The sequence below is a fragment of the Heptranchias perlo genome, chromosome 18 (genome assembly GCF_035084215.1).
Source record: "Heptranchias perlo isolate sHepPer1 chromosome 18, sHepPer1.hap1, whole genome shotgun sequence".
In the NCBI taxonomy this organism is placed as follows: domain Eukaryota; kingdom Metazoa; phylum Chordata; class Chondrichthyes; order Hexanchiformes; family Hexanchidae; genus Heptranchias; species Heptranchias perlo.
The window spans coordinates 43,446,921-43,468,642 of NC_090342.1; the positions used below are offsets into that span (position 1 = coordinate 43,446,921).

At 40.1% G+C, this 21,722-nt stretch overlaps 1 protein-coding gene across 4 annotated transcripts in view; it reads right to left on the reverse strand.

Annotated features, from left to right (window-relative positions):
• Window positions 1-414: 414 nt before the first annotated feature.
• Window positions 415-21,722, reverse strand: part of iqub (IQ motif and ubiquitin domain containing) — a 75,171-nt gene continuing 53,863 nt past the window's right edge. For all 4 annotated transcript variants that reach the window (XM_067999810.1, XM_067999811.1, XM_067999812.1 and 1 more), the window contains 7 exons: window positions 17,649-17,859; window positions 17,171-17,346; window positions 15,717-15,887; window positions 5,965-6,141; window positions 2,216-2,464; window positions 1,325-1,510; window positions 415-964 (listed from right to left, as the gene is read on the reverse strand). In XM_067999810.1, the coding sequence (XP_067855911.1) occupies window positions 800-964; window positions 1,325-1,510; window positions 2,216-2,464; window positions 5,965-6,141; window positions 15,717-15,887; window positions 17,171-17,346; window positions 17,649-17,859 (1,335 nt within the window). In that variant the 3' untranslated portion in view covers window positions 415-799. The remainder of the gene's footprint in view (window positions 965-1,324; window positions 1,511-2,215; window positions 2,465-5,964; window positions 6,142-15,716; window positions 15,888-17,170; window positions 17,347-17,648; window positions 17,860-21,722) is intronic.

Here is a 21,722-nt window from a genome sequence, read left to right on the forward strand (position 1 = left end):
ATAGCCTCCCCCCTGTCTGATCCCTCCTATTTCTGAACACTTTATTTTGACAGCAAATTCTTGCCCAAGGTTCATGGGACAATACAGCAAAAATCCTAATTTACCTGGTGAAGTTCCATCCTGGTTCAAATTATAATACTGTTTTATGTATTTCTTCATTTACCTTTGATTAAATATTAGAGCTGATTCTGCGATCCCATACTTCCAGCAAGAAGCTGCAATCGCAGGGGATGCATCTCGGGAAACAACTGGTGATTTTCTATCCATTAAAATTAATGGACGGAAAATCACAGGCTACACACGCAATTTCCTGAGATGCGCACCCAGTCGGGACTGCCGGATCAAGGGATAACCCTTATAATATATGGGAATTCGGTGAATAATTTTTCTGAACTGGCTAGAGTTAAAATGAAAACACGATCCCAGATATTTCATGCATTAGATCAAGCTTCAGTCTTGCCTGTGGAAATGACTCTTGTGCTGAGCAAATATTGGAAAGAAGTCCATATTGTAAAGGACACCATTGGGTTATATAAAGAATACTTCATATAAAAAGGATTTCAAATTTTATTCCTGTTATACTTCAGTTTATTTGTCTTTCTCAAGTCTAAGAGATTGATGTAAAATAAAGAATTAACCATAAACTATATCATTTCAATTAGATGCTTTTGTTAATGTACCTATAATCTATGATTATGGAATACCATTGCAACATTTTATTCAACAAAAAGTTGTAATTTTTAATTGAGATCAAGGTTGTCCAACATAGCCCATTGAAGAAGTTGATGAAGTATGACTTTCAGTTAGAAGGAAATGAATTTGTAATTACAAGGTCATTCCTGGAAGTCAAGTCTTGCATCATGCAAGTGTGCGCATAATTCACTATGTCATGAATCTGAGAAAAATAGCTCTTTCCCAAAGTGTGTCGGTGCTTGATCTTGCGAATAAATGTGGCCTCATAATCCTGCATGGTGAATAAAAACATAAACCTATGTCAGTCACTGTGATGATTTCAAGTTGAAGGTTAATAGATGAGGTTTTCATTGACATATTGTAAATATATATCTGTACTTTTCATTTGCACCATGGATGTTAAAAATTAATTTAAGAGTACGAGAGTACAGAATGAAAGGATAATGAGTGCATGGAAAGATGACAAAAACGGGAAACATTAGATGAACAAGCAAGCAATGAGACCCTAAACCTAGAGAGGTAAGGCAAATGAGCCCAGGGAAAAGGCAAAGGATTAGAAGGAGCAACGAGCAAGTGCTTAAACATGGGAAGAATAAGCAGGTAAAAAGAGAGGGGAAATTAGTTTATGTACCTTTTCAATGTTGTCAAGTTTAAGATGAGCCACAGCTTCCTCTTCTGTCAGGAGGATGCAGTTCCACGGTGACCACTCAGACAGTTTATCCCACCGGATCATTGTTAGATCATTCAGATTCCCGCAATCACTCAGTGCAGACTGTGTACCCCAAATATTGTCAACCAGGTGTTTCAAATCTTGTTCCTGCCAATATAATACCTGGTTTGTAACTTTATTTCAAAATAAAAATAGCTGCTCAAAATAATGGATCAAAATGTTAAACCATAATCTTTATTAAAAAAAAAGTTCCATAACTAATTTTATTATGGAGGTGTCAGGCAGAAAGGAAATCTTGTTCTGGCCAATATTCCTCCTTCAGTCAACAGCACAAAAAATAGATATCAGGCCATTCATCTCTTTGTGGAATCCTGTAGTGTGCAAAAGGCCCGTGTTAACCTTCATAACAACAGCCATTGCAATTTAAAAGTAATTCACTGTACATGAAGCACTTTCAGAGGTGATAAGATGCTTTATAAATACAGGCCTTTGGAATATGGGACATAACACCAGAAAATGATGGGCACTCTCAGTAGGTTGGTCAGCATTTGCCTGACCCGCTGAGTGTTTCCAGTATTTTTTGTTTTTATTTCAGATTTCCAGCATCTACAGTATTTTGCTTTTTGGGATGTAAAATTATGAATTTTACATTAAAAGTACATGCCTCTACAGTTACCTCAAGCCATTGAAAATATTTTTCTCTATTTGCCAACATTTGAAAACTGATTTAGAGAGAGTATAAAATGAGCAGACCAGGTTTATATTCACACACTTTTCCACTAACATTAAGTGGAAAAAAATGTACCCAATAGTGTTTGTTTAAAATTTGCTGCAATAAAAGTCATTTTGTACCTGCAATAAGAATGCCAGTTGGGCTCCATCTCCGAAATTTGCCTCAGCTTTCCTCAGCCGCTTAAGAATCAGTTTGTACTGGGTCGATTCTTCACGATGACGAGCTTCATTATCCAGCTTAATGCATTGTCGACATATACGAAGAGTCTGTGAAGTTAGTGACAAGGGGAACTCTGTGGATGGTAAGTAACTTCCACAACTAGAACAGAAGTAAATGTTTTTGCGCAACTGCATTGGATCCTGTGGAACCTATAAAAAAAAGAGATAAAAAGTTCACTATATAGAGCTAAAAAAAATCTTCAACTCCTCCCACAGTACCCAAAGAAAAAAGAAAAAGCAACATCAAAACAGCTGATCAGATTTACCTTCCACCAAGAATAAATCTAATACAAGTCTCCAATACCAAATTGAAGTCATATTAGGATTGTCACAATGCATGTGTACACAGACTAGCATAAAAGTGCTGTGGAAATCTTAGTATACAACAATCAAATAGTGGCATCCAATTGGAAGTTATAGAGGTTGCTGCCCTTTGACTAGCCACAATTACCTTCATTATGGGCACTATGTTGAAAGCATCCTAATCATTGTATTCTATGCTTTAATTGTTACAATGTAAAACAGGTCATTTGTTGGCACCTTAATCTAACAGGCAGAAAGAAATTCTCTGAATGAAGTAAGAAATTAAATCTAATTTGTTTCCCTACAAGTGCTCAGTGTATTTTACCCTTGGTGATAGTGTGCTCCCCTTGGTCATAATGTGTTTTCCATGTTTACTTTCCTAATCTTGAGCTCTCCTGAGTGGCAAGCCTCTTGGGATTGAGGTGGCCCCCTGCGCTCTTGTGCTGGGAAACGAGATAGCCCTGAAACTGCTTCCACGAAGTCTTGCTGCAGTGGCTGTCTGGGTCTGAATTCTTTATGCTCCATTTGAGGAGGGACCAGATGTGATGTCACCTTGAGAGACAGCAACCTTGTCTGTATCTACTCAAGCCATGCTCCTGCTGCTGGGCATTTCTTTAGCGTGTGCATTGATCAGTATGGGAACAAACCTCTGGGCAACAATGAGCAGAGAAGCCCTGAAAAATGGCTCCCTCTATCCAATCGCCCCAACATGTTGAAAATGGACAAAACATTCTGCTGGAGACTGAAGTATAAGGCCTCTAAAGCAGCAGTGAGCATTAATGACAGCCACTAATGTGGCACACAAGCTCTTTCATCAAAGGCTCTGCTACAAGAGTCCCAGAGTTGCCCTACACTCCATGGTAGATTTTAGTGCAGAGAACGTACTCACTGCCAGACCTTGCAGATACTTTGCATATTCTCCATTAACTGCAGAAAACACTGGTGTTCAGATATCGTCTTTCATTTAAATGCAGGATCCATGGGGTCTGAATTCCTGTGCTCTGCAGCTGATGAAGGATATGAGCTGGCCATCCAGCCAGCAGATTCTTCCTCTTCCATTACTGCCACCACCTACCCAAATCCTGTAGGAAGGATGTACCTGTGTTGGTGCTTGCGACATGTGGAATGAATGATGCAAGGGTGCTTGCTTCTTGGGAGCCAGTGGGAGCTGCAACTGCTTCTTGTGGCATACCAAAAGAACAAGAGAATACTTGTGCTTCCAAATTCATGCTACCCCACTCCTTCCATGTGCTGCTTATCAATGATTCCCAGTTTGGTTGCTTCAAAGGAACTCTAGGGCTTAATGTTACAGGCTCTCCTCTGATTAGCAAATTTCTGCTATTATGTGCTTTGTCCTTCAAGCAGAGAGGTTGGATGTGTCAAGAGAAAAAAGGGTGACATCCAAGTGGCTATCCTGCAGCCCACTGTTAACCACAGTACATATACATACATTAATGCTATATTTTGTTAGAAAGATTTGTTAGAAGCCCTTTAAGGAAGTCAGTGAAGCAAGAGTTCCAGGCATAGATTCTAGATACAATGCATGTCCTGCTGCAGAATTGGTGAACATGGTAAGCATTTAAAGAGCTGCAAGATAATGTGAGTGTGAGGAAATGATTTATGGTAATGCATACTTGGTTTAAGGTAAGGGTGGGTAGTCTTACCTTGGACGATTTGGAGCAGTCTCTAAAATTCTTGCAAATTTGCAACCAGGTCCTCTGGGATTTGGAAACAGCATTCACTTGGAGTATTACCTTCTCCCATGTGCTCTGTGTCCGCACATCTGCTTCATTGTGCCATTGTTTTCAAATGTCTTGACTATGTTGCTCACCAAAAATCTTTAAAATGATGCTGCAGGACTTTAAATTCCTGTAGTATCATTCCTCTCTCAAAACAATGAGCTCCCAATTGCTGATGTATTACATGTTGGAAGATCAGAGGAACATAGAACAGGAGTCTGTTCTCCCATTCAGTCAGATCATGGCTTATCTGTACCTCAGCTCCATTTACCCACCTTTGATCCATATCCCTTGATACCCTTACCTAACAAAAATCTATCGATCTCAGTCTTGAAAATATCAATTGATACAGCATCCAGAGCCATATTTCCACTACCCTTTGTGTGAAAATCTGCTTCCTGATTTCACTCCTGAATGGCCTAGCTCTAATTTAAGATTGTGCTCACTTGTTCTGGATTCCCTCACCAGAAGAAATGGTTTCTGTGTCTACCCCATCAAATCCAGTTATCATTTTAAACACCTCAATTAAATCACCCCTCAATCTTCTAAACTCAAGGGAATAAAAGCCAAGTTTATGCAATCTGTTCTCATAATTTAACCCTTTAAACTCCAGTATCATTCTGGTGTATCTGGCTTTGGAGAGGGTCCTGCGTAATCATCCTTCCTGAAGTACGGTGCCCAAAACTGAATGCAGTATTCCAGATGGGGTCTGACCAAGGCTCTGTACAACTGAGCATAACTTCCTCCCCTTTGTATTCCAGCCCCCTTGAGGTAAATGCAAACATTCCATTAGCCTTTTTGATTACTTTTTCTACCTGTGCATTAGATTTTTATTGATTGGTGCACCTGGACACCCAAATTCCTTTGCTCCTCCACTGTTGCTTGTCTTTTGGCATTAAGAAAATATTACGATTTGTCTTTCTTGGATCCAAAGTAGATGACCTCACGCTAAATTCCATTTGCCAATGTTTTGCCCACTCATTTAACATGTCTACGTCCCTTTGTAACTTCCTGCTCCCATCAACACAACCTACTGTGCCTCGTAACCAAGTGTCATCTGCAAACTTGTATATAGAACTCTTTATTCCTTCATCGAAGTTGTTTATATATATGGTGAAAAGTTGAGACCTAGGGAGTACCAATTGTCACCTCCCAACCAATTACCAACCCATGACAGAAGGTTACCTCCAATTCCATGCGCTTTTATTTTTGCTGATAATTCCTTGTGCGGAATCTTATCAAATGCCTTCTGGAAGTCTATCTAGATAATATTCATAGACACTCCCCTATCCACCATATTAGTGACCTCCTCAAAAAATTCAACTAGATTACTCAGACATGACCTACCCTTCACAAATCCATGCTGACTCTCTTTGATCAGCTGACCGTGCATGGATACTGAGGCCTGACCCGGGAGGATTCAGCAGGGTCAGGTGTGTGCAACTCTGCACAGCCCCGGTGAACATGGTTCCCACTGCCTCTAGCCGGACATTGGAAAGTGAAGCATATGGGATCACTTTTACAACAATAAAAAAGAGCATAAGTGCACGAAATGTCACATCTGAATCTACCTATGCCCTTTAAAATCAAACTGGATTTTTTTTGTACCTTAAGGAATCTGGCAACTTCTGGGTTAAATGTTGGTGTTTTGATGTACTGAAGAAAGAGTGTTGATATTCTCTGTCTGAGACCTTCTAGGTAAGATTCCTTTACTTGTCTCATGAGAAGATCTGCCTCTCTGTCGATCAATTCCACAATTTCATGTGTTAACGTACAGTCATGCTCCTGTACAGAAAGAAAAATAATTGATATTAGGGCTTGGCTGTAAGAATCAGATGATGTAACCTTAAACACTGTAAAGCTTTTGAAGACTAGAACTGAAATAGTCACAATTTAATTCAAACTGTGCCATGGAAATGCCGAATAGTTAATGTAATACCTTTGTTTAAGAAGGGAGAAAAGATAAACCAGGCAAATTCTTAGAATCCATAAATCAAAATAAAATTAGAAAGAAAGCACTTTCATTTGGCCTTTTGTGACAGCCAATAAAGTATTTTTTAAGCATAGTCACTGTGGTAATGTAGGAAATGCTGCAGCCAATTTGCACATACCAAGGTCCCATTAACATTAGTGAGGATTTTGACGTGCATGGGTTAATCAACGACAGCCAGCATGGATTTGTTAAAGCCAAGTCATGCTTGATAATTTTAATAAGGTTTTTTTTGAAGAGGTGACTAATTGGATAAAGGGGATGTAATGTACATGGCTTTTCAAAAGACATTCGATAAGGCTTCTCACAAAAAGCTTGTTAGAAAAAATGTAGGTGCATGGTCTAACAGGAAATGTAGTACCATAGATGGAAAGTTCATTAATGGATAGAAAACAAAGATTAAGGGTAAATGGGTATTGTTGGGATTGGAGAAGGATGTATCCCAGCGGTCAGCACTGAGTCCACTTTTGTTCTTGAGTGTATGGGAACACAAGAACAGGAGTCGGCCATTCAGCCCCTCGAGCCTGTTCCACCAATTCAATTAGATCATGGCTGATCTGTATCTTAACCAATCTGTCTGATAAAAAGAGTTAACAGACAGAAAATAGACAGCAGGAATAAACGGGTCATTTTCGGGTTGGCAGGTTGTAACTAGTGGGGTTCCGCAAGGATCAGTGCTCGGGCCTCAGCTGTTTACAATATATATCAATGACTTAGATGAGGGAACTGAGTGTAATGTAAAATCGTAGAAAGGTTACAGCACGGAAGGAGGCTATTCGGCCCATCGAGTCTGCGCCGGCTCTATGCAAGAGCAATCCAGCTAGTCCCACTCCCCTGCCCTTTCCCCATAGCCCTGCAAATTTTTTCCTTTTAAGTACTTAGTCAATTCCCTTTTGAAGGCCATGATTGAATCTGCCTCCACCAACCCCTCGGGCAGTGCATTCCAGATCCGAACCACTCGCTGTGTTAGAAAGTTTTTCCTCATGTCACCTTTGGTTCTTTTGCCAATCACTTTAAATCTATGTCCTATGGTTCTTGACCCTTCCACCAATGGGAACAGTTTCTCTCCATCTACTCTGTCGAGACCCTTCATGATTTTGAATACCTCTATCAAATCTCCTCTCAATCTTCTCTGTTCCACCCAGATCTCTCTGTTCCTGTACCCCTTTTAGAGTTGTGCCCTCTTGTTCATATTGCCTCTCTTCATTCTTCCTACTGAAATGTATCACTTTGCATTTTTCTGCTTTAAATTTCATCTGCCCCGTATCCGCCCATGCCATCAGCCTGTCTATATCTTCTTGAAGTCTATCACTATCCTCCTCACTGTTTACTACCCTTCCGACTTTTGTATCTGCAAATTTGGAAATTGTGCCCTGTACACCCAAGTCCAAGTCATTAATATATATCAAGAAAAGCAGTGGTCCCAGTACCGACCCCTGGGGAACACCACTGTACACCTCCCTCCAGTTCGAAAAACAACCGTTCACCACTACTCTTTGTTTCCTGTCCCTTAGCCAGTTCTGTACCCATGTTGCTACTGCCCCTTTTATTCCATAGGCCGCAATCTTGATGATAAGCCTACCGTGTGGCACATTATCAAACACCTTTTGAAAGTCCGTATACACCACATCAACTGCATTGCCCTCATCTACCCTCTCTGTTACCTCATCAAAAAACTCTATCAGGTTAGTTAAACACAATTTGCCTCTAACAAATCCGTGCTGGCTTTCCCTAATCAATCTACACTCGTCCAAGTGACTGTTAATTCTGTCCCGAAAAGTTTCGTCACCACTGAGGTTAAACTGACTGGCCTGCAGTTGCTGGGTTTATCCTTGCACCCTTTTTTGTAACATTTGCAATTCTCCAGTCCTCTGGCACCACCCCCGTATCAACGGATGTTTGGAAGATTATGGCCAGAACCTCCGTAATTTCCACCGTTACATCCCTCAGCAACCTAGGATGCATCCCATCCGAACCAGGTGACTTATCTACTTTAAGTACAGCTAGCCTTTCAAGTACCACTTCTTAATCAATTTTTAGCCCATCCAGTAAGTCAACTATATTTTCCTTTACTGAGACTCTGGCAGCATCTTCTTCCTTGCTAAAGACAGATGCAAAGTTCTCATTTAGCATCTCGGCCATCCCCTCTGCCTCCATGAGTAGATCTCCTTTATGGTCCCTAATCGGCCCCACCCATCCTCTTACTACCATTTTACTGTTTACATGCCCGTAGAAGACTTTTGGATTCCCTTTTATGGCCGCCAGTCTATCCAGGTGTACTATCATATACCTTGATCGAGTTCAAGGTAGTGTTTGAAAAGGAAAAAAGTGAATCAGCTGCTAAGATTCTAGACTTGGGTAAGGCCGACTTCAATGGGATGAGACAGAGACTGTCCACAGTAAACTGGGCAAATCTGTTAATGGGTAAAATGACTGATGATCAGTGGGAAATGTTTAAAGAAACATTTAACGTGATACAGAATCGGTTTATACCCATGAGGGGCAAGAACTCGACTTGCCAAAAAAAACAGCCATGGACAACTAAAGAAGTAAGGGACAGTATAAGACAGAAGGAAAGGGCATACAAAAAGGCAAAAAATGGCACAGATCCTGGCGAATGGGAAAGATACAAAGATCAACAAAGGGTCACAAAACAGATGGTAAGAGCTACAAAAAGAGAGTATGAAAAGAAACTTGCAAGGGATATCAAAACCAATACGAAGAACTTTTATAGTTATATTAGGAAAAAGAGGGTGGTCAGGAGCAGTGTTGGCCCCTTAAAAACTGAAAGTGGGGATATTGTCATTGACAATGGGGAAATGGCGGACATGTTGAATAATTACTTTGCGTCAGTATTTACAGTAAAAAAAGAGGATAGCATGCCGGAAATCCCAAGAAAACTAATACTGAATCGGGGACAGGGACTCAATAAAATTAACATAAGTAAAACAACAGTAATGAAGAAAATAATAGCACTAAAGAGCGACAAATCCCCAGGACCAGATGGTTTCCATCCCAGGGTTTTAAAGGAAGTAGGTGAGCATATTGCAGATACCCTAACTATAATCTTTCAAAGTTCTCTAGATTCAGGAACTGTTCCTCTGGATTGGAAAATTGCACATGTCACTCCGCTTATTAAGAACGGAGAGAGAGGGAAACCAGGGAATTATACACCAGTTAGCCTAACATCTGTTGTGGAGAAAATGCTGGAGTCTATAATTAAGGATAGGGTGACTGAACACCTCGAGAATTTTCAGTTAATCAGAGAGAGCCAGCATGGATTTGTGAAAGGTAGGTCACGCCTGACAAACCTGATTGAATTTTTTGAAGAGGTGACTAAAGTAGTGGACAGGGGAATGTCAATGGATGTTATTTATATGGACTTCCAGAAGGCATTTGATAAAGTCTCACATAAGAGACTGTTAGCTAAGATAGAAGCTCATGGAATCGAGGGAAAAGTACAGACTTGGTTAGGAAGTTGGCTGAGCGAAAGGCGACAGAGAGAAGGGATAATGGGTAGGTACTCACATTGGCAGGATGTGACTAGTGGAGTCCCGCAGGTATCTGTCTTGGGGCCTCAATTATTCACAATATTTATTAACGACTTAGATGAAGGCATAGAAAGTCTCATATCATTTGCCGATGACACAAAGATTGGTGGCATTGTAAGTAGTGTAGATGAAAACATAAAATTATAAAGGGATATTGATAGAGTAGGTGAATGGGTAAAACTGTGGCAAATGGAATTCAATGTAGGCAAATGTGAGGTCATCCACTTTGGATCAAAAAAGGATAGAACGGGGTACATTCTAAATGGTAAAAAGTTAAAAACAGTGGATGTCCAAAGGGACTTAGGGGTTCAGGTACATAGATCATTGAAGTGTCATGAACAGGTGCAGAAAATAATCAATAAGGCGAATGGAATGCTGGCCTTTATATCTAGAGGACTAGAGTACAAGAGGGCAGATATTATGCTGCAGCTTTACAAAACCCTGGTTAGACCGCACCTGGAGTACTGTGAGCAGATCTGGGCACCGCACCTTCAGAAGGACATATTGGCCTTGGAGGGAGTGCAGCGTAGGTTTACTAGAATGATACCCGGACTTCAAGGGTTAAGTTACGAGGAGAGATTACACAAATTGGGGTTGTATTCTCTAGAGTTTAGAAGGTTAAGGGGTGATCTGATCGAAGTTTATAAGATATTAAGGGGAACAGATAGAGTGGATAGAGAGAAACTATTTCCGCTGGTTGGGGATTCTAAGAGTAGGGGGCACAGTCTAAAAATTAGAGCCAGACCTTTCAGGAGTGAGATTAGAAAACATTTCTACACACAAAAGGTGGTAGAAGTTTGGAACTCTCTTCTGCAAATGGCAATTGTTACTAGCTCAATTGCTAAATTTAAATCTGAGATAGATAGCTTTTTGCTAGGTATGACTCCAGCCACTGGAGAGTTTTCCCCCTGATTCCCATTGACTTCAATTTTACTAGGGCTCCTTGGTGCCATACTCTGTCAAATGCTGCTTTGATGTCAAGGGCAGTCACTCTCACCTCACCTCTGGAATTCAGCTCTTTTGTCCATGTTTGGACCAAGGCTGTAATGAGGTCTGGAGCCGAGTGGTCCTGGCGGAACCCAAACTGAGCATCGGTAAGCAGGTTATTGGTGAGTAAGTGCCGCTTGATAGCACTGTCGACGACACCTTCCATCACTTTGCTGATGATTGAGAGTAGACTGATGGGGCGGTAATTGGCCGGATTGGATTTGTCCTGCTTTTTGTGGACAGGACATACCTGGGCAATTTTCCACATTGTCGGGTAGATGCCAATGTTGTAGCTGTACTGGAACAGTTTGGCTAGAGGCGCAGCTAGTTCTGGAGCACAAGTCTTCAGCACTACAGCTGGGATGTTGTCGGGGCCCATAGCCTTCGCTGTATCCAGTGCACTCAGCCATTTCTTGATATCACGTGGAGTGAATCGAATTGGCTGAAGGCTGGCTTCTGTGATGGTGGGGATATCGGGAGGAGGCCGAGATGGATCATCCACTCGTTATCCCAGTTTATATTAGGATAGTTGACGTCTCCAGTTATCACTACTCCATAGCTTTTGCACCTCTGTAATTTCCCTGCAAATTTGCTCCCCTATATCCTTCCCACTAGTTGGTGGCCTATAGAATACACCCAGTAGTATAATGGCACCTCTTTTATTTCTTAACTCTAACCAAAGAGATTCTGTCCTTGACCCCTCCAGGACATCCTCTCTCTCCAGTACTGCAATATTCTCCTGAATCAATACTGCCACCCACCCTTCCTTTCTTTCCCTCCCTATCTTTCCTGAACACCTTGTATCCAGGAATATTTAGTACTCAATCCTGCCCTTTTTTGTGCCAGGTCTCCGTTATCACCACAACATCGTATTCCCATGTGGCTATTTGCGCCTGCAGTTCACCATCCTTGTTTATCACACTTCATGCGTTTACACACATGCACTGAAAACGAGTCTTAGACTTTCTTGTACTCTCTCTTAGTCTGATCCCACCTAATACTGTACTATTACTTGCTCTAGTGCTTTCTTTCTCCCCCGATCCTTTGTGCTCCTTGTTTCTCCTTTCCATTGCTACATCCTGGTGCCCATCCCCCTGCCAAATTAGTTTAAAACCCCCCCAAAGCACCCACGAGGACATTGGTCCCAGCTCTGTTGAGGTGCAAATCGTCCGCCATGTACAGGTCCCACCTTCCCCAGAACTGGTCCCAATGCCCCAGGAACCTAAAGCCCTCTCTCCTGCACCATCTCTCCAGCCACGCATTCATCTGCTCTATCCTTCTATTTCTATACTCACTATCGTGTGGCACCGGGAGTAATCCGGAGATTACTACCTTTGAGGTCCTGCTTCTTGATGTCTTTCCTAACTCCTTAAAATCTGCCTGCAGGACCTCATCCCTCTTTCTACCTATGTCGTTGGTACTGATATGGACCATGACCTCTGGCTGTTCACCCTCCCCCTCCAGAATGCTTTGCAGCTGCTCAGTGACATCCTTGACCCTGGCACCAGGGAGGCAATATACCATCCTGGAAACACGTCTGTGGCTGCAGAAACGCCTGCCTGCTGCCTAACTATAGAATCTCCTATCATTATTGCTCTCCTGACCTTTCTCCTCCCGCCCCCCCCTCCCCGTACAGCTGAGCCATCATGGTGCTATGGACTTGGCTCTGGCTGCACTTCGCAGAGCAACCCTTTCCCTCTCCAGTATTCAGAACTGAATACTGGTTAGAGAGTGAGATGCAAGTATTGTATCTCATGTATCCAAGTTTGCTGACAATAAAAAGCTAGGTGGGAAAGTATACTGTGAGGAGGACGCAAAGAGGCTGCAAAGGGATATAGACAGGTTAAGTGAATGGGCGAGAGAGTAGCAAATGGAGCATAGTATGGGGAAATGTTAAATTATCCACTTTGGTAGGAAGTATAGAAAAGCAGAATATTTTTTAAAAGGTGAGAGACGAAGAAATGTTGGTAGTCAGAGGGATTTGGGAGTCCTTGTACACGAATCACAGAAAGTTAACATGCACGTGCAGCAAGCAATAAGGAAGGCAAATAATATGTTAGCCTTTATTGAAAGGGGGTTGGAATATAAGAATAAGGAGGTTTTGCTGCAATTATATAGGGCTCTGATGAGACCACACCTGGAGTACTGTATATAGTTTTGGTCTCCTTACCTAAGGAAGGATATACTTGCCTTAGAGGGGGTGCAACGAAGGTTCACTAGATTGATTCCTGGGATGAGAGAGTTGTCCTATGAGGAGAGATTGAGTAGAATGGGCCTATATTCTCTGGAGTTTGGAAGAGTGAGAGGTGATCTCATTGAAATGTATAAAATTCTTAGAGGGCTTGACAGGGTAGATGCAGAGAGGCTGTTTCCCCTGGCTGGAGAGTTTAGAACTATGGGTCATAGTCTCAAGATAAGGGGTCGGCCATTTAGGGTTTGGCCTACTCCTGCTCCTATTTTTTATGTTCTTACCCGCCTTGGTTCCGTAATCCTTAATACCCTTGCCTAACAAAAATCTATCAATCTCAGTTTTTAAATTTTTAACTGACCTCGCCTCAACAGCTTTTTGGGGGGAGAGAGTTCCAGATTTCCACTACCCTTTTTGTGAAGAGGTGCTTCCTGTCATCACGCATGAACGACCTAGCTCTAATTTTATATATAGATGATTTGCATTTGTGCAGAAGGAGCACAATCTCTCAATTTGCTGATGCCACAAAAGTAGGGGGTTTGGTAAACAGTGAAGAGGATTGTAAAAGATTTCAAGAGGACAGGTTGATTAGTGGAATGGACAACCATGAAGATGCAATTTATTGTGGTTAAGTGTGGTGCAATACATTTTAGGAGGAAAAACAAGGACTAGTAGTATATACTCAATGGAAAGACACTGAAAGGTGTGAATGAACAGATAGACCTAGGGACACCAGTACACAAGTTCCTGAAAGTGCAAAATGCAGATCGATAAAGCCATAAAAAAAGCCAACTGCATTTACGCCTTTTACAAATAAGGCACAGAGCACAGGAGTAGGAAGTGATGATAAATTTGTGCAAAACATTGCTTATTTACTGTGTGCAGTTTTGGATGGCCCATTATAGAAAGGACAAAGAGAGCATACAGGGCGCATTGAGAAATTATTTTTGAGGAACCTTGCAATACTGAGACTATTTCTCTAGGAGTAGAGAAGACTAAGAGAAGATTTAATGGAGGTTTTTAAAATTATTAAAAGTTTTGATAGATTGAATAGGGGAAAACTTTTTCATCTGGTTGAGGAATAAGTAATGAAAGGTGATCAATGTAAAAATGTCACTAAGACAGTAAGGAGAGAGTAGAAATTTATTTTTTTGCAGTGAGCTGTTGGAGCATGGAATGTTTTGTCACAGTGAGTGGTTGAGGCAGGGACCATTGTAAAATTTACGGGAAAATTGGATAAATATTTGGTCAAAGATGATACAAAGCTGTAGGGAGAGAGCGGAGCAGTGGGGTTAGTTTTGGATTGATCTAGCAAAGAGCAGTGAGAGACACGGGACTAAATGACCTCCTTCTGTACTGTAAATATCTAATTCCCAGTATTTATTCAGACAACAGTTTTACCTCTAGTAGTGAGGATGAAAGAAGCACAAGCCTTATTTTACTTTTTAAAAAATGTTTTCTTTTAACAGTTGGTGCAGATCATTCTGAAACTATAAAATAATGTGAAATAGGATACTACAGTTTTGGTCACTCTCCTGTCCACCGCTTGAGAAATGGGCCAAGATTTTCATTTTTTTCCTACTAGTTTTGGGGTGGAAGGAGCAGGAATTGTGGTGGGGAGTCCTTCAACCGGTTCCCTCAGGTTTGTCACCACATCCTGGATTTTCTGCCAGAAGTGACAGTATACATTGAATGTGCGCGGCATTCGTGACATCCAATTTTGCTAAGAGGTTTTAATTCCAGAATAAAAGGCTATCTTACCCCATGTAATTGATAGCACAGCAATCAATTTCACTCGGCAACGTGGGAGACTTTAAAAAAGATTTTCTTTACCTGGCACCAGTGAAGATGCTACACGTTGAGGAGCTGCATGTATTTTCTCCCTTCCTTCCCCCCTCCCACCTAAGGCGGATGATACAGCGGTCCCACAAACACCACTGGTAGCCTGTCACTAATATTCAAATTATCCTGAGCCCAGAAGATAAGCCAGGGTCAGACCTAGGGTACACCCAGCAGATATATGTCCCACTCCAATGTACTTCTGGCAAGAATCCTACTGTTAGCAGACATGGGTAAGAAAGTATTAAAACGTGAAGTATTAACTTCAACACACACGGACAGCAATTCAGCAAAGAAATAGCCCTTTTTCATTTAAAGTTAGATCAGAACAAAGAACATTAAAGCTGTATTTCTCATAACTGCAATTAGGCAGGCAGACATCTCTGGTTTCTGTATCTTACAAAAAAAAATGCATAAATAATTTTTATGTTTGTATTTATTCCTAATTTATATAAAATCAATTAGGGACACAAGATTACTAAAACTTGTGGAAGTGCATCTAGCCCAAAACTAAAACCAGAATGCCCCATTTACAGTCTGAGATATACCAATTTAAACATCTGCAGTTATTTCAAATGTGATTTTCAATATAGGTCTCTGAAGAGTGACAGTAAATTCAACCAACAGAAACAGCCATTCGTTTTTAAAAATCATTTAGACCTCATCCTATCTGCTCATCCTTGAAAGCGCTTTTCCAGGCTTGCCTTTGAGTATTCAACTGGAAAAAAACACCCAACATCAGTAGTTTACTGTCTGTTAGGCACCAACATAACCAGTTCTATATTTATTTTAGACATTTCCTTACCTTGACTGTGTGTTTTAATGTTAATAGAGCATCTAGCCTCTCATCCTGGGTCACGTATTTCATGTTAATACTGTTGTAAATATCACGCAGCTCTCTGGCCCGAATCGTGAACTGTGTGTCCATTTCAGTGACTCTCCCATCATATGCTCTCCACCTTATGGGGTCTGCACACTACAACAGATAAAATATATCAAAAATAATTTTTCACAACTCACACTAAAGTGCTTTTTAAAAAATATACACAAGTGTATTTATAATTAAAACCTCTCCAACACTTAACTTTGAAAACAGAAAAAAACACAGCAAATTTGGCGACACCTTGTGGTGAATAAAATGCATACCATCACATTATTTTAATGCTTTGAGTAACAGAGCAGCACACTTCATTTATTTGAAGAACACAGAGAAATAAGAAATGTTTGTGGTACAATATATTCTTGTCCAGTTTCCACTCTTTATTAACCTAAATTGCTAATTAAACAAAATTTTGCAGATGGTAGTTGAAAACACTAACACTCAATAGATTAACAAAATTTGAGCCAAAGCAAAATGAAATAAAGTAACCAACGTCTGATGATGAAAGAAAACTGAAATTAAGACAAAATATCTGGCGCTTATTAAGATAATAGCTAATGGAAATCATGGAAAATTCAGCATTATTTCCGCTCTACCATTGTTGCAAGGTGAAGAGTTCGGCTTTCTCAACACTTTTCTGCGTCTGCAATGTTGAAATGGTGGTTGGCTGACATTGTAAGAAATTAATTAATGTGTGGCTTTTTGCAAGATTTATGCAAGAGCAGTCCTGTGTGCCTTTTCATCCTGGCTAGACTGGAATCCTATTATTTATCAAAGCAGACAGGGTGTGAATCCGACTATCTTTTCATAAATATATTAGATGAAAAGATGACTTTTATCACATTCTTGTGTCAAGAATTGAACCTCATTTCTAAGCTGAACTAGCATGAATTTTGTCACTTATTCAGTATACTTAATTTGTATACTTTGGATTTTCTTCTTAATATTACGCTCATAACCACACAGTACTCTGGAGGGATTTAGAATTAAGATATCTAATAAATTGGACCCTGCTCGTTGCTGGGAGTACAAAAAGAATTGGACAAACTGTACTGGGGAGCCAATGGGCAAAAAGTAGTTTTCGATAGACTAACACGTTTGAACTACTTTGGTTTAGCAAGTGACAATCATTTAAACTTTTGCATACAAGGATGAGTTCTAGATGGCATTATCTGGAAAAACTCTATCAACTGAACTTTTTGCTTGTGCTGTTTGATTTTATACTGTTCCAAGTGGTACCAGAGGTACAGTTCAGAGAATATCTAATTTCCCTGCAGCAGTGCCTGACAAATAATGCACATTGATCAAATTGATTCAAATAAAATGTGATTTTATACAAAATTATTTTAACACAATAAATAATATATTGCTACATTGACCTTATTCAAAAGGATCCGGATTAACTTTGGCCCAGTCTCCTTAGTAGCATCAATTCTGTGTCGAGTAATAGATGCAATGAGCTGTGCTTCTTGTTCCAGAAGCGTGTAAAGAGCAGCTTTTCTCTCTGGTCCAGTAAGAGAACGGTTTATGTTACTCAGCTGCTCCTGCTTCCACACTAAATATACACAGACAAAGCACATAAAGGTCACCTCATTTTTCAGTCCCACTGCAACTTGGAAAATATAATTCTGCTGTAAGCACAAGGAATGAATGATCAAATAAAACAATCAGAAAGAGTATTTGAAAACACTTCAGAACTCCAGATGATCAGAATTTTCAACTGAAAGTAAATGCCATCTCTGGCTAGAGTTGAAATTTCCCATTTTAAACATCCAATAACATTTATAACAATAAATGATTATGTACACACTACAGGCAGCAAGACCAATAAAGGTCTACCTTGAAGCCATAACATACTTTCCAATGCATGAAAAAGTAGATCAAAATCTGCTTTTGTCTTAGGATTCATCCTTCTTTCATATTGCTTCTTTATATAAGCTTGCTTTTCCATTTTAAATTTCAGTTCATGCTCCTGCTCCCATTGCAGCCTCTTATTCTTTTGCATTCTCAGTTGCTGAACATAATTCTTAGCATACCAGCGCCTAAAGTAGGTCTGCAGCACAATTATCTGAAACATGAGAAACAAACATTATAGCTAAACATCAGACATGGACTTTTGTACAAAAACAGTATCACAATGCATCAGTAAATTGTAGGTTTCCATCAATGCTGACATTTTCTAGAAAAAAAAAGCTTTTTGTAAAGGTGACGAGGCTTTTTCTTTACAGCTATCGTAACCACTCTTATTTTATCAGATACCACAATTCTATTTGATGATCAAAACCTGGAAAAGCAGATTACAATTATCTTGGATTCTACACGATGCAAGACATCTGTACAGAATACATGATGTTTAATAATTGCCCTTCTCAAGGGCAATTAGGGATGGGCAATAAATGCTGGCCTTGCCAGCAATGCCCACATCCCATGAACGAATAAAAAAAAATTATTTTCCTAGTAGTTTAACCTGCCATGATTTTGGAGGAGGGGACCATAATTTTCTGACTTCAATCAACATTAACACTCAAACACAATTAACAGAACAAAATTACATAATAGCACATAAATTCTTCCCTTTCAGATCAACATTCAAATACATTTTCATTCTAGAATTTCCCTCCAAAGCTACATTAAAATCTGAACTCCCAATCTACTAAGACAATCCTTCTCAACTAATTTGCACATTATATATTAATATTTTGTATAGGAACATGGTAACAGGAGTAGGCCATTCAGCTCCTCGAGCCTATTCCGCCATTCAGTAGATCATAGCTGATCTGTACCTCAACTCCATTTATCCATTTTTGCTCCATAACCATTTTGCTACTGAAAATGAATAAACTTACAAACAAAGAAAACATTATTGAGGGTAGCCATCAGGCTCTAAATACTAGGCATAAAGTTACATATTTAACAAAGAAGCAAGTTGCTCTGAACAAAAATTCTGGATATTCAATCTTTTCTTTGTTCTTGTAACACTCAATCCCATTCCTGACCAGAGATTTTATCCAGTACTTTTGTTAAAAGTCTAAAATGAAAGAGTATTTAATGGTTCAGCTGGGAATCTGTTCCACATTTCCTGTGCTGTGAGGAAGGGTAAGTTCTTTGTTATATTAAGTCTTGCTAATTTGGTACTGGCATCTTCTGGTTTCGAACTCACAGTACAAGATAAATCGCCTGCCTGCATGATCCATAACTCTTGCATTTTATAAATCCAAAATCATGTCATGCTTCCTTAGTCTGATTTTCACAATGAAAATAAATTCAGAATTTGAGCCCTAAATTCTAGAATTATCCCTCTAGTTCTAGTCTGAACCTTTTCCACCCATTAATTTTCCTCTGGAAGTAGTCTATTAAATATACATATCACATTGCAAATATGGCTTTACCAATGACTTGTACAGATTTAGAATAATTTGTTTTGCCTTATGGGGAAGGTAATTTCCCGAGCACACACTGGATTAAAAGGAACCAGCAGCACACATCAGGAATCTGCCATTAATTCCACGAGCCTTTATTTCCTTGATGAGCTTCACATATTGAACTTTATAAGAAGCCTTCTGAAATCCAAGTCGTTATCATTCACTGGATTATGAGATATGGTCAGCTGCTTCTAAATCCTTGTCTCTTGTGCTCTTGAGAAGAACACTGGCAGCATACCATAATATGCTTTTTGAACATTTTTTGGTGTTGGAAAAAGATTTACTTTTAATAATGACCTTTTAAAAGCTATGGGCATTCTCATGAGTTTTTAAAAAAAGGAGGTACCTAGACAAAAAAGTCTTGCATTTAAATAGCTCTTTCACGACCTCAGGACATCCCAAAGAACTTTACACCTAATGCAGATGGTTAAACTGCTAATTGGAACTTGCTTGCCTCCGAGACAATAAGCAACTCATTAGTTTGCCTGGGTATTTGAAAAGACACCTCTCAGTGTTGTGTTGGAAAACCCTTTGATCTCTCTCAGTCTGTGAGAGAACATGTTTTTTGATACAGATTGAGATGCTTTTACAATTAAATCACTGACACCAGAAAAGGCAGTCATGCTTTTGGAAACAGGACGCTGCACTAGCAGGCAGGCTGCATAACACAAAGGGCTGCACAAAGAATAGCTGTGGTCTGAACTCTTAAGACAGAATGCAGGAGGTTTTCATTCATCCCCTCAATACTCAAGATTACAAATATGGCATCACAATAATGCACATTCTCTGACCTTTCCTTTCTCTCAAGCTCCTGAATGTATATTGCTTCCCAAATCTGTGCCAATCTTTCCTGCAAATCCACTTCAGCTACATTAGCTCCCAGTCTCCCAACGTCTCAAATTTAAAATTTTAATTCTAGTGTTTAAATCCCTTCATGGCCTTGCCCCTCCTAATCTCTGTAAACTCCAGCTATACAGAATCCCCACTCCAAACCTTCACTTCCTGACTATGGCCTCTGAAATATCACCCCCTTCCTTTGCACCACCATTGGCGGCCGTGCCTTCAGCTGCTTAGGCTCCATGTTCTGGAATTCCCTCCCTAAATCCCTCCACCTCTCTACCACACTGTCCTCCTTTAAGGCCCTCTTTAAAACAGCTGTATAATAGGTATGTAAGGTGCTATTTAAATGCAGTTATTGTAGTAGAATAACTTGTTTTGATCCATGGTCAAATACTCTTGAGATGCATCCCAGTATTTGATTGCTGTGAAGAATTCTTTTAATGATAACTATCAGCTGTGGCTCCAAAAATATTTCCTGTTTGCCATTTTGGACTCATCTTTTGTGTCACATTTCCACAATGGAGAAAATATGTTTTACACATAATAGCTTGTGTATGAGCAATAATATTACTTTTCTTCAGATATTCTTCAGGCAATTTCTACACAATGGGAGAGATGGTGACAGTTGGAGGCTGCAGCAGCTGTGTTTCCCTACCCGCCAGCTTGTGAAACCAGCCCAATACAAAACCAATTTCACCAACCAACAAGAATATGGATGTTAGGTGAACTTGACATCCATTTTCATCTTTAGTGAAGTAGGCTCATGAAAGACAAAATACTACCTTGTTATCAGAGATTTTAATGCACAATAAATAAAAGTGAGAGCAGAAAAAAATGGGTTCACAATACCATACAGTACAGTTCAGCAAATTGAGTCTATTCACAATCTAATTCTTGTCAGTTCAATTATTCAGATGCTTTCAGCTGGCTAATATGTGAAGAACACACAGCTATTATTGTCTTTAAAGGTTTGTTTATCTGCAGCATGCAGGGATTAAGAGTGTACCAAAGTGTCAGGGTGGCTGTGGTACATCTCGTGCTTGGGAATATTATCCTCTAATGACTACACCTCTATTTTACTTTGTAAATAGAAGGAGCAGCAGCATCTAGTAACTGCATACTAGCATTGCATAAACACTCCTTTAATTTAGAATAAAACAGAAGTTCCAAGGCAACAAGAGTCAAAGAAAGGAAGATGGGAGAAATGTGAAGTCTATCAAAAAGTTGAAAGTTCTCATCCCCAGGCAAGACCACGAGGAGGCGCACAAGAGTGGCACAGGGTGAGTTGTCCTCTGATACACTCTCCAATCCTGTGGAATCACTTGGGAGGTGATTTTAAACCCCAAGAACGGGTGGGTATGGGGCGGGTGGGAGTTGAAAATAGTTGCTTTTTGGGTTGGGACCGCAACCCGGCTTTATTTCCGGGTTTAACGTCAACACGTAAAAGTACAGGTTCCCACTGGGAACACCAAGTCCGAAAATTTTGCAGTTGCGACCGAAAAAAACAACTGTTTTCAACTCCCACTCGCCCCAACCCACCATAAGGAGAATTGTTGGCATAAAGCCACACTTTGCCGCACTGTGGCACAACACATCATAGTTGCAGCACCCTGAAGCCCTTTTAAATATAATTTATATTAATGTTATCCATGAAGATTATTTGGTGTAA